General features: G+C 38.3%; 1 protein-coding gene across 6 annotated transcripts in view; it reads left to right on the top strand.

Annotated features, from left to right (window-relative positions):
* Window positions 1-14,133, top strand: part of UBXN2A (UBX domain protein 2A) — a 52,072-nt gene that overhangs the window by 13,587 nt on the left and 24,352 nt on the right. For all 6 annotated transcript variants that reach the window (XM_057497420.1, XM_057497416.1, XM_036881763.2 and 3 more), the window contains one exon: window positions 8,954-9,008. In XM_057497420.1, coding sequence (XP_057353403.1) covers window positions 8,968-9,008 — 41 coding nt within the window. In that variant the 5' untranslated portion in view covers window positions 8,954-8,967. The remainder of the gene's footprint in view (window positions 1-8,953; window positions 9,009-14,133) is intronic.

Raw genomic sequence — 14,133 nt, 5'->3', positions numbered from 1 at the left:
CATAATTCTAGGTTCCAGCTATCACCCTACCAGGCTGTTACAATATCTTGACTATATTCCTTATGCTATACATTACATCCCGGTTACTAATTTATTTTACCATTGGAACTCTGTCCTTTTTTTTTTTTTGTGAGGGCATCTCTCATATTTATTGATCAAATGGTTGTTAACGACAATAAAATTCTGTATAGGGGAGTCAATGCTCAATGCACAATCATTAATCCACCCCAAGCCTAATTTTTCTCAGTCTCCAATCTTCTGAGGCATAACAAACAAGTTTTTACATTTAGAACAAATTCTTACATAATGAATAAGTTACATAGTGAACAGTACAAGGGCAGTCATCACAGAAACTTTCGGTTTTGCTCATGCATTATGAACTCTAAACAGTCAGTTCAAATATGAATATTCATTTGGTTTTTATACTTGATTTATATGTGGATACCACATTTCTCTCTTTATTATTATTATTTTTAATAAAATGCTGAAGTGGTAGGTAGATACAAGATAAAGGTAGAAAACATAGTTTAGTGTTGTAAGAGAGCAAATGTAGATGATCAGGTGTGTGCCTGTAGACTATGTGTTAATAAAAGCTAGACCAGGGCAATAAAACATCCATGTATGCAGAAGATTTCTCTCAGAACGGGGGGGTGAGGTTCTAAGCCTCACCTCTGTTGATCCCCAATTTCTCACCTGATGGCCCCCCTGCGACTGTGCCTGTCTTAGGTTGTTCCTCCCTTGAGGAATCTTACCCGTCTCTGGCTAACCAGTCATCTTCCGGGGCCATACAGGGAAATGTGAAGTTGGTAAGTGAGAGAGAAGCCTTATTGTTTGAAAAAGTTAGCTTTTTACTTCTTTGCATATTTATGCCCTGTGGCTTCTATGCCCAGCATTTGTCTTGAGGTATCTTTACCACTTGGAAGAATTATGATACTCGGTAAATTTGATATGAGGCACGAATTCTATTTAAGGGTTGTAATTAGGAAGGAAGAAGAAAAGCTATAGAAGTAGCAGGCGGAAGAAAACATGGGAAGATTGATTATTTCTTTGATATATCTTCTTGTAGAGTAACTTCAGCATGTATAGGTTTTAAGCTACTACTTAAATTGCACACACACATTAACATAATAGGAGTATAGTTACATAACCAAAGCATATCTGTAATTACCAGCCATCTGCAGTGAAACCAAGAAAACCAGTTAGGCACCTTAGGCATTTGTGAAAACTTATCTATGATATGGTGGATATTGTCCAACTGAACTGGAACAGTCTGAGAGAAATCAGACAAATTAAAACAACCCATTCCTGGGGACTGTTCACATGCCATATGTTCTTTTAACAGTAAATAGTTTGTAGTTGTAAGACTTTGGAGCGCTACAATTTGCACTTCTCCAAATTCTTGGTTGAGTTCCAACAGTATAGATCCAGTCCAATTTTGTTGTTTTACTGTATGCACAGGCCAGCTTAGATATCTCCTTCCTCATTCCCACGGCAAGTCCAGGAACTGGTGGGATGAGTGCATCTACAGCTGTAGCAGTGCGTGGATCTTTGTTGGGGTTTTTTGATGATCATCTTCTGGCATGAGTCTTCCAGAGAGTGCAGATGTTGGAAGTTCTTTTTCATATCATATCTTAGTTCATTTTCGGGGTAGCCAATTAGGCTTTGATCCTCTGTATAAACACAAACAGACCCTTTGCCTACACTTTTATATGCCCTTTATACCCTTGTGTAGAACTCGTTGGAGGTTACCACACAGGAACTGCCCTTTTTTTTTTTTTTTTTTTTTTTTTGCTATTACTAATCTACACTTACATGACGAATATTATGTTTACTAGGCTCTCCCCTATACCAGGTCTCCCCTATAAACCCCTTTACAGTCACTGTCCATCAGCATAGCAAAATGTTGTAGAATCACTACTTGCCTTCTCTGTGTTGTACAGCCCTCCCTTTTCTCCTACCCCCCCCATGCATGTTAATCTTAATACCCCCCTACTTCTCCCCCCCTTATCCCTCCCTACCCACCCATCCTCCCCAGTCCCTTTCCCTTTGGTACCTGTTAGTCCATTCTTGAGCTCTGTGATTCTGCTGCTGTTTTGTTCCTTCAGTTTTTCCTTTGTTCTTATATTCCACAGATAAGTGAAATCATTTGGTATTTCTCTTTCTCCGCTTGGCTTGTTTCACTGAGCATAATACCCTCCAGCTCCATCCATGTTGCTGCAAATGATTGGATTTGTCCTTTTCTTATGGCTGAGTAGTATTCCATTGTGTATATGTACCACATCTTCTTTATCCATTCATCTATTGATGGACATTTAGGTTGCTTCCAATTCTTGGCTATTGTAAATAGTGCTGCAATAAACATAGGGGTGCATCTGTCTTTCTCAAACTTGATTGCTGCGTTCTTAGGGTAAATTCCTAGGAGTGGAATTCCTGGGTCAAATGGTAAGTCTGTTTTGAGCATTTTGATGTACCTCCATACTGCTTTCCACAATGGTTGAACTAACTTACATTCCCACCAGCAGTGTAGGAGGGTTCCCCTTTCTCCACAGCCTCGCCAACATTTGTTGTTGTTTGTCTTTTGGATGGCAGCCATCCTTACTGGTGTGAGGTGATACCTCATTGTAGTTTTAATTTGCATTTCTCTGATAATTAGCGATGTGGAGCATCTTTTCATGTGTCTGTTGGCCATCTGTATTTCTTTTTTGGAGAACTGTCTGTTCAGTTCCTCTGCCCATTTTTTAACTGGGTTATTTGTTTTTTGTTTGTTGAGGCGTGTGAGCTCCTTATATATTCTGGACGTCAAGCCTTTATCGGATGTGTCATTTTCAAAGATATTCTCCCATACTGTTGGGATCCTTCTTGTTCTATTGATGGTGTCTTTTGCTGTACAGAAGCTTTTCAGCTTAATATAGTCCCACTTACTCATTTTTGCTGTTGTTTTCCTTGCCCGGGGAGATATGTTCAAGAAGAGGTCACTCATGTTTATGTCTAAGAGGTTTTTGCCTATGTTTTCTTCCAAGAGTTTAATGGTTTCATGGCTTACATTCAGGTCTTTGATCCATTTTGAGTTTACTGTTGTATATGGGGTTAGACAATGGTCCAGTTTCATTCTCCTACATGTAGCTGTCCAGTTTTGCCAGCACCACCTGTTGAAGAGACTGTCATTTCGCCATTGTATGTCCATGGCTCCTTTATCAAATATTAATTGACCATATATGTCTGGGTTAATGTCTGGATTCTCTAGTCTGTTCCATTGGTCTGTGGCTCTGCTCTTGTGCCAGTACCAAATTGTCTTGATTACTATGGCTTTATAGTAGAGCTTGAAGTTGGGGAGTGAGATCCCCCCTACTTTATTCTTCTTTCTCAGGATTGCTTTGGCTATTCGGGGTCTTTGGTGTTTCCATATGAATTTTTGAATTATTTGTTCCAGTTCATTGAAGAATGTTGCTGGTAGTTTCATAGGGATTGCATCAAATCTGTATATTGCTTTGGGCAGGATGGCCATTTTGACGATATTAATTCTTCCTAGCCACGAGCATGGGATGAGTTTCCATCTGTTAGTGTCCCCTTTAATTTCTCTTAAGAGTGACTTGTAGTTTTCAGAGTATAAGTCTTTCACTTCTTTGGTTAGGTTTATTCCTAGGTATTTTATTTTTTTTGATGCAATTGTGAATGGAGTTGTTTTCCTGATTTCTCTTTCTGTTGGTTCATTGTTAGTATATAGGAAAGCCACAGATTTCTGTGTGTTGATTTTGTATCCTGCAACTTTGCTGTATTCCGATATCAGTTCTAGTAGTTTTGGGGTGGAGTCTTTAGGGTTTTTTATGTACAGTATCATGTCATCTGCAAATAGTGACAGTTTAACTTCTTCTTTACCAATCTGGATTCCTTGTATTTCTTTGTTTTGTCTGATTGCCGTGGCTAGGACCTCCAGTACTATGTTAAATAACAGTGGAGAGAGTGGGCATCCCTGTCTAGTTCCCGATCTCAGAGGAAATGCTTTCAGCTTCTCGCTGTTCAATATAATGTTGGCTGTGGGTTTATCATAGATGGCCTTTATTATGTTGAGGTACTTGCCCTCTATTCCCATTTTGCTGAGAGTTTTTAACATGAATGGATGTTGAACTTTGTCAAATGCTTTTTCAGCATCTATGGAGATGATCATGTGGTTTTTGTCTTTCTTTTTGTTGATGTGGTGGATGAAGTTGATGGACTTTCGAATGTTGTACCATCCTTGCATCCCTGGGATGAATCCCACTTGGTCATGGTGTATGATCCTTTTGATGTATTTTTGAATTCGGTTTGCTAATATTTTGTTGAGTATTTTTGCATCTACGTTCATCAGGGATATTGGTCTGTAGTTTTCTTTTTTGGTGGGGTCTTTGCCTGGTTTTGGTATTAGGGTGATGTTAGCTTCATAGAATGAGTTTGGGAGTATCCCCTCCTCCTCTATTTTTTGGAAAACTCTAAGGAGAATGGGTATTATGTCTTCCCTGTATGTCTGATAAAATTCCGAGGTAAATCCATCTGGCCCGGGGGTTTTGTTCTTTGGTAGTTTTTTGATTACCTCTTCAATTTCGTTGCTGGTAATTGGTCTGTTTAGATTTTCTGTTTCTTCCTGGGTCAATCTTGGAAGGTTATATTTTTCTAGGAAGTTGTCCATTTCTCCTAGGTTTCCCAGCTTGTTAGCATATAGGTTTTCATAGTATTCTCCAATAATTCTTTGCATTTCCGTGGGGTCCGTCGTGATTTTCCCTTTCTCGTTTCTGATACTGTTGATTTGTGTTGACTCTCTTTTCTTCTTAATAAGTCTGGCTAGAGGCTTATCAATTTTGTTTATTTTCTCGAAGAACCAGCTCTTGGTTTCATTGATTTTTGCTATTGTTTTATTCTTCTCAATTTTATTTATTTCTTCTCTGATCTTTATTATGTCCCTCCTTCTGCTGACCTTAGGCCTCATCTGTTCTTCTTTTTCCAATTTCGATAATTGTGACATTAGACCATTCATTTGGGATTGCTCTTCCTTTTTTAAATATGCTTGGATTGCTATATACTTTCCTCTTAAGACTGCTTTTGCTGTGTCCCACAGAAGTTGGGGCTTAGTGTTGTTGTTGTCATTTGTTTCCATGTATAGCTGGATCTCCATTTTGATTTGGTCATTGATCCATTGATTATTTAGGAGCGTGTTGTTAAGCCTCCATGTGTTTGTGAGCCTCTTTGCTTTCTTTGTACAGTTTATTTCTAGTTTTATGCCTTTGTGGTCTGAAAAGTTGGTTGGTAGGATTTCAATCTTTTGGAATTTTCTGAGGCTCTTTTTGTGGCCTAGTATGTGGTCTATTCTGGAGAATGTTCCATGTGCACTTGAGAAGAATGTATATCCCGCTGCTTTTGGATGTAGAGTTCTATAGATGTCTATTAGGTCCATCTGCTCTACTGTGTTGTTCAGTGCTTCCGTGTCCTTACTTATTTTCTGCCCAGTGGATCTATCCTTTGGGGTGAGTGGTGTGTTGAAGTCTCCTAGAATGAATGCAGTGCAGTCTATATCCCCCTTTAGTTCTGTTAGTATTTGTTTCACATATGCTGGTGCTCCTGTGTTGGGTGCATATATATTTAGAATGGTTATATCCTCTTGTTTGACTGAGCCCTTTATCATTATGTAGTGTCCTTCTTTATCTCTTGTTACTTTCTTTGTTTTGAAGTCTATTTTGTCTGATATTAGTACTGCAACCCCTGCTTTCTTCTCACTGTTGTTTGCTTGAAATATGTTTTTCCATCCCTTGACTTTTAGTCTGTACATGTCTTTGGGTTTGAGGTGAGTTTCTTGTAAGCAGCATATAGATGGGTCTTGCTTTTTTATCCATTCTGTTACTCTGTGTCTTTTGATTGGCGCATTCAACCCATTAACATTTAGGGTGACTATTGAAAGATATGTACTTATTGCCATTGCAGGCTTTAAATTCGTGGTTACCAAAGGTTCAAGGTTAGCCTCTTTAGTATCTTACTGCCTAACTTAGCTCGCTTATTGAGCTGTTATATACACTGTCTGGAGATTCTTTTCTTCTCTCCCTTCTTGTTCCTCCTCCTCGATTCTTCATATGTTGGGTGTTTTGTGCTGTGCTCCTTCTAGGAGTGCTCCCATCTAGAGCAGTCCCTGTAAGATGTTCTGTAGAGGTGGTTTGTGGAAAGCAAATTCCCTCAGCTTTTGTTTGTCTGGGAATTGTTTAATCCCACCGTCATATTTGAATGATAGTCGTGCTGGATACAGTATCCTTGGTTCAAGGCCCTTCTGTTTCATTGCGTTAAATATATCATGCCATTCTCTTCTGGCCTGTAGGGTTTCTGTTGAGAAATCTGACGTTAGCCTGATGGGTTTCCCTTTATAGGTGACCTTTTTCTCTCTAGCTGCCTTTAACACTCTTTCCTTGTCCTTGATATTTGCCATTTTAATTATTATGTGTCTTGGTGTTGCCCTTCTTGGATCCTTTCTGTTGGGGGTTCTGTGTATTTCCATGGTCTGTTTGATTACTTCCTCCCCCAGTGTGGGGAAGTTTTCAGCAATTATTTCTTCTAAGATACTTTCCATCTCTTTTCCTCTCTCTTCTTCTTCTGGGACCCCTATAATACGGATATTGTTCCTTTTAGATTGGTCACACAGTTCTCTTAATATTGTTTCATTCCTGGAGATCCTTTTGTCTCTCTCTATGTCAGCTTCTATGCGTTCCTGTTCTCTGATTTCAATTCCATCAATGGCCTCTTGCATTCTATCCATTCTGCTTATAAACCCTTCCAGAGTTTGTTTCATTTCTGCGATCTCCTTTCTGGCATCTGTGATCTCCTTCCGGACTTCATCCCATTTCTCTTGCGTATTTCTCTGCATCTCTGTCAGCATGTTTATGATTCTTATTTTGAATTCTTCGTCAGGAAGACTGGTTAGGACTGTCTCCTTCTCTGGTGTTGTCTCTGTGATCTTTGTCTGCCTGTAGCTTTGCCTTTTCATGGTGATAGGAATAGTCTGCAGAACTGGGACAAGTGATGGCTGGAAGGACTTCCTTTCTTGTTGGTTTGTGGCCCTCCTCTCCTGGGAGAACAGCGGCCTCTAGTGGCTTGTGCTGCGCAGCTGCGCGCAGACAGGGTTTCTGCTTCCTGCCCGGCTGCTATGGAGTTAATCTCCGCTGTTGCTGTGGGCGTGGCCTGGCTCGGGCAGCTACTCCAAAATGGTGGAGTTGCGTTGGAGCAGGAGCTGCTGGGAGGCTATTTATCTCCGTAAGGGGCCTCCCTGCTCCCTGCAGCCCAGGGGTTAGGGTGCCCAGAGATCCCAGGTTCCCTACCTCTGGATTAAGTGACCCGCCCTGCCCCTTTAAGACTTCCAGAAAGCACCCGCCAAAACAAAACAACGACCACAAAAAAAAAGAAGAAAAAAAAGTTTTTTTAATTAAAAAAAAAAAAATTTTTTTTAATTAAAAAAAAAAGGTGGTCGTTCGTTTTTCTTTATTCTCCGGTGCCAGCCTCAGGCCTCTGCTCACCCGTCTTTCTGCCCTGTTTCCCTAGTATTGGGGTCCCTGTCCCTTTAAGACTTCCAAAAAGCGCTCGCCAAAACAAAGCAGCAAAAAAGCAAAAAAAAAAAAAATGGTCGCGCGCTTTTCTTATGTCCTCTGTCGCCCAGCCTCCAGTGCCTGCTCACTGTTCTTGCTGCCCTGTTTTCCCAGTATCGAGGGCCCTGCACTCTGGCCCGGATGGTTGGGGCTGGGTGTTCGGCAGCCCTGGGCTCCGTCTCCCTCCCGCTCTGCCTGCTCTTCTCCCGCCGGGAGCTGGGGGGAGGGGCGCTCGGCTCCCGCGGGGCCGGGACTTGTATCTTACCCCCTTCGCGAGGCGCTGGGTTCTCTCAGGTGTGGATGTGGTCTGGATATTGTCCTGTGTCCTCTGGTCTTTATTCTAGGAAGGGTTGTCTTTGTTATATTTTCATAGATATATGTTGTTTTGGGAGGAGATTTCCGCTGCTCTACTCACGCCGCCATCTTCCGCCCCTCTCCTCATTTGATTTTTATACTTGATTTATATGTGGATACCACATTTCTCTCTTTATTATTATTATTTTTAATAGAATGCTGAAGTGGTAGGTAGATACAAGATAAAGGTAGAAAACATAGTTTAGTGTTGTATGCTTTTTTCTTACAATATTTTTGTTGTAAATGTAAAACAGTATTGCAGAAAGTTTGGGAAAGAGAAAAACCCATAATTCTATTACCCCCACCACCATCCAGCATAAAACTTTTCATTTTTGCTCCTCCCTGTCCATGTTGTCTTATGCATTCAGTTGCATTCCTACCATATGAATGATTTTTGTTTCCTATATTTTTACTTATATGTTATCTTTTTTCCATTTAGCTACATAAATTGCTTCATAATTATTTATAAGGGATACATATTGTCCCATTAAGTAGTTATGCCATGACTACTGGGCAGTTAGTATATTATCAGTTTTCCCTAATAAATAGCAGGTGTGGTGGACAAATTTTGTGTATATAGCTTGCTTTGTTCTTTGAAAATCCCAGAAATATGGAAAATCGGGGTCAAAAAGTGGCTTTCTATGGCATGTAAACACATCTTCTCAGTGTGCTTATATTGATTTGATTTTTGTTACCTACTGGAGATGGAGTGGAATGTTCCATTCACTACTGTTTGCTGATAAATCAAAGGGTACCTTATAGTTTATCTTAATTTTTAGTAAGTTGTTATTTTACCAGAAAATTATCAGAATCCAAATTTATTTTTTATTATTGTTGTGCTTTGTAGATGAAAATGATAGCTTTGAGTTTGGTCACTAATACTTAAGGCCCTTTTAGTGCTGCTACTTTAGGGCTATATACTAATATGTTAAATAATATTAATGCATAGATAGGAATGAACTTAATAAATTCAGAGCTTTAGCTTTTGTTTCTTTTTACTTTTTCAGTAAGGCAAAAGAGAATGAAAGAAGTAGATAATCTTGAAAGCATAGAAGAAGAATGGTAAGTAAATTAAACTGAATTTTCTTTGTTATTAATGTATTTGTTAGTACCTTTCTCTATTTACAGCATTTCAATGACTGATACAATTTGTTTTCATTATGATTACTTCAGTTAAATACCTAATAGTAATATATTTTAAAATAATGTTTTTACCATAGCTACATTGAAAGAATTTTAGTCGGTACTAAATCTTTGATTTATAAATAAAGTGTTAAATTTCTCCCTATCTCATATTCTGTTAATTCAAGTGAAAAACTCAAGTAATTGTTTACTTTCATTAACGTTTTGTGTTTACTACCTTGGTATCCTAGTGGAAATAAAAGGGATTGGAATCAGATAAACCTAGGTTTGAATCCCATCTCTATCTTATGCTATCTCTTTGGCACTTTAGCAACTTAGATTGCTTGAGCTTGGGTATCTGTTCTATAAAATGGGGATATGCATGAGTGCCTGAAAGGTGTTGGTGAGAATTAGATAGCTGATAAAAAAACCACTTAATGTAATATTAGCATATAGCAGGCACTCAATAAATGGTAGCTGTAGAGTCTAAGGTTCTTATCCATACAGATTCTTTATTTTCACTAATCTGAGATGAAATCTCTCTTTTTTTTGTCTTATGCTTTTTGTTTTAAATATTTAAGGAGGTAAATTTGTTTCACTCACAGTCCATTTAAGGAAAGAGACAATTACTTATTTCATACTTACAAATGCTTTGTAAACTCATCTATACCAAACAAGTATTTATTTTTTCACTAGAGTATTCATTATTTTATGTAAATATTTGATACCAACTAAAAGATTCTCAGGCTTCAGCATATAGTCATACTAATGAGTATAATTTATTACAATGAAAGGATACAAAGCAAAATGAGAAAACGGAAAAAGCATATGGACCAAAGTCCAGGGGAAATCAGCACAAGCTTCCAAGAGTTGTTGCCTGGTGGAATCACCTGGAATGCACTTAATTCCTCCAGTAATAAGTTATAACAGCATATGTCATGACTTATATTTTCTCCCAAGGAAGTTCAATGAATATGAGCCGAGGGTTTTTCCTGGGGACTAGTCACATACTAAAATTCTAGGCTCTCACAAGGAAAGTAAGCAGGCCTTTCAAAGGATAGCAGGCCTGCTATGTTAACTCTCTTTCTACATAGAAATAAATTGAACGAACAATTTGAAAGATTAAAATTAAATTAGAACTTTTTTGCAGTGACTTTATTAAAACAATTCACATACCACACAATTCATCCATTTGAAATGTACAATTCATTGGTTTTTATTTAGTACATTTACAGAGTTGTGCAGCCATCACCACATTCAATTTTAGAACAATTTGATCACCACAAAGAGGTATCCCATTCCCATTAGCAGTCATACCCCATTGTCCTACCCCTTACAACCATAGTGTACTTTCTGTCTGTAGATTTGCCTATTCTGGACATCTTAATATAAATGTAATCATGTGCCATGTGGTCTTTTATGACTAGCTTCTTTCACTTAGCATAATGTTTTCAAGCTTCATCCATGTTGTAGCCCTATATGAGTGCTTTAAATTTAATTAAATAATTATCAACTATAATTCAATTTTAAATAGCTTAATAGTTAAACCAGTAAGGTGTCTACACAAATAAAATAGAGTTTGTTAGAAGCAGTAGTCCAGTAAAAAAATGAAAAGAAGACTGATTTCCTAAGTGTATTATTTGTTCAAAGACTATAGTTGTTTAAAATCCATATTTACCATATGTCCTACCAAAGTATACACAGTTGCAAATCCTTCACGTGTTTGGACAGCAGCTAACTGATAGCCTTATTTACGTGAACACAGTAGTGAAGGAGTGAGCAAAAGAGGCTGTTCTGTAGCCAGTATAGATGTTTCAAAGTCTTTCTGAAGCTTATGTACCTTTTATTAGAGGAACTCCTGAGACTTCAAGGCTACTGACCCATACAACTTTGGTAATTTGGGTTTCCGGGTTATGAAGAGGAGTATTGATGTTTCATCCTAAAATGATAGTGACAAGGAAAATGACAGAGTAGGACAACAAAGATGAAATAATAAAATTACCTGGATATATTTAATATTAAGTCAAGTCCTCACCCAGTATGCTCAGGGAATTTTGCTATATAATAGCTTGATATGGTAAAATATAAAGGGATTCTCTGAAATGTAAAGAAATAATAAATATGGTGTACTTTTCCTGTCTATCCAAGAATGTCTTTCATGCTCTTTTTAAATCACTACTAATAGATTTTATTTTATTTTATTTTATTTTTATTTAAAGTATTGTTGATATACAATCTTATGTTGGTTTCAATTATACAACACAGTGGTTCAACAGTTACCTACCTGTATTATTAAATCTTCACCCCCTCTAGTGTGGTTACTACCTGATACATTTTATTTTATTTATTTATTTTTTTTATTGAAGGGTAGTTGACAACAGTATTGCATTACATTAGTTTCAGGTGTACAACACAGTGATTCAACATTTATTACATGATAATTCTAGGTACCAGGTATCACCATACCAAGTTGTTACAATATTTTGACTATATTCCTTATGCTATACATTACATCCCGGTTACTTATTTATTTTACAATTGGAAGTGTGTTTATATATATATATATATATATATATATATATTTTGTGAGGGCATCTCTCATATTTATTGATCAAATAGTTGTTAACCACAATAAATTTCTGTATAGGGGGGGTCAATACTCAATGCACAATCATTAATCCACCCCAAGCCTAATTTTCGTCAGTCTCCAATCTTCTGATGCATAACGAACAAATTCTTACATGGAGTACAAATTCTTACATAGTGAATAAGTTACATGGTGAACAGTGCAAGGGCAGTCATCACAGAAGCTTTCGGTTTTGTTCATGCATTATGAACTATACACAGTCAGTTCAAATATGAATATTCATTTGATTTTTAAACTTGATTTATATGTGGATACCACATTTCTCTATTATTATTATTTTTAATAAAATGCTGAAGTGGTAGGTAGATACGAGATAAAGGTAGAAAACAGAGTTTAGTGTTGTAAGAGAGCAAATGTAGATGATCAGGTGTGTGCCTGTAGACTATGTGTTAATCTGAGCTAGACGAGGGCAATAAACATCCATGTATGCAGAAGATTTCTCTCAGAACATGAGGGGGGAGGTTCTAAGCCTCACCTCTGCTGCTCCCCATTTTCTCACCAGATGGCCCCCTGCAACTGTGCCTGTCTTAGGTTGTTCCTCCCTTGAGGAATCTTACCCGTCTCTGGCTAACCAGTCATCTTCCGGGGCCATACAGGGAAATGTAAAGTTGGTAAGTGAGAGAGAAGCCTTATTGTTTGAAAAGGTTAGCTTTTTACTTCTTTGCATATTTATGCCCTGTGGCTTCTATGCCCAGCATTTGTCTTGAGGTGTCTTTACCACTTGGAAGAATTATGATACTCGGTAAATTCGACATGTGGCACGAGTTCTATTTAAAGGTTGTGATTAGGTAGGAAGAAGAAAGGCTATAGAAGTAGCAGGCAGAAGAAAACCTGGGAAGATTGATAATTTCTTTGACATATCTTCTTGTAGAGTAACTTCAGCATGGATAGGTTTTAAACTACTAATTAAATTGTGCACACACATTAACATAATAGGAATATAGTTACCTAACCAAAGCATACCTGTAATTACCAGCCATCTCCAGTGAAACCAAGAAAACCAGTTAGGCACCTTAGGCATTTGTGAAAACTTATCTATGGTATGGTGGATATTGTCCGACTGAACTTAAACAGTCTGAAAGAATTCAGATAAACTAGAACACCCCATTCCTGGGGACTGTTCATATCCCATATGTTCTTTTAACGATAAATAGTCTGTGGTTGTAAGATTTTGGAGTGCTACAATTTGCACTTCTCCTAATTCTTGGTTGAGTTCCAACAGTATAGATCCAGTCCAATTTTGTTGTTTTACTGTATGCACAGGCCAGCTTAGATATCTCCTTCCTCATTCCCATGGCAAGTCCAGGAACTGGTGGGATGAGTGCATCTACACCTGTGACAGTGCGTGGATCTTTGTTGGAGTTTTTTTTTTTTTGCTGATCATCTTCTGTCATGAGTCTCCCCGAGAGTGCTGATGTTGGAAGTTCTTTTTCATATGGTATCTTAGTTCATTTTCGGGGTAGCCAAATTAGGCTTTGATCCTCTGTATAAACACAAACAGACCCTTTGCCTATACTTTTATATGCCCTTTATATCATTGTGTAGAACTCATTAGAGGTTACCACATAGGAACTGTTTTTTTTTTTTTTAATCATTAATCTACACTTACATGACGAATACTTTGTTTACTAGGCTCTCCCCTATACCAGGTCCCCCCTATATACTCCTTTACAGTCACTGTCCATCAGCATAGCAACCTGTTGTAGAATCACTACTTGTCTTCTCTGTGTTGTACAGCCCTCCCCTTTCTCCCACGCCGCTATGGATGCTAATCTTAATACCCCTCTTTTTCTGCCCCCCCTTATCCCTCCCTACCCACCCATCCTCCACAGTCCCTTTCCCTTTGGTACCTGTTAGTCCATTCTTGAGTTCTGTGATTCTGGTGCTGTTTTGTTCCTTCAGTTTTTCCTTTGTTCTTATATTCCACAGATAAGTGAAATCATTTGGTATTTCTCTTTCTCCGCTTGGCTTATTTCACTGAGCATAATACCCTCCAGCTCCATCCATGTTGCTGCAAATGGTAGGATTTGCCCTTTTCTTATGGCTGAGTAGTATTCCATTGTGTATATGTACCACATCTTCTTTATCCGTTCGTCTGTCGATGGACATTTAGGTTGCTTCCAATTCTTGGCTATTGTAAATAGTGCTGCAATAAACATAGGGGTGCATCTGTCTTTCTCAAACTTGATTGCTGTATTCTTAGGGTAAATTCCTAGGAGTGGAATTCCTGGGTCAAATGGTAAGTCTGTTTTGAGCATTTTGATGTACCTCCATACTGCTTTCCACAATGGTTGAACTAACTTACATTCCCACCAGCAGTGTAGGAGGGTTCCCCTTTCTCCACAGCCTCGCCAACATTTGTTGTTGTTTGTCTTTTGGATGGCAGCCATCCTTACTGGTGTGAGGTGATACCTTATT

This window comes from Manis pentadactyla, chromosome 2, assembly GCF_030020395.1.
Source record: "Manis pentadactyla isolate mManPen7 chromosome 2, mManPen7.hap1, whole genome shotgun sequence".
Taxonomy (NCBI): domain Eukaryota; kingdom Metazoa; phylum Chordata; class Mammalia; order Pholidota; family Manidae; genus Manis; species Manis pentadactyla.
Note: the sequence above shows the minus strand (reverse complement) of the source record. Positions and strands in the feature narration are given on the sequence as shown.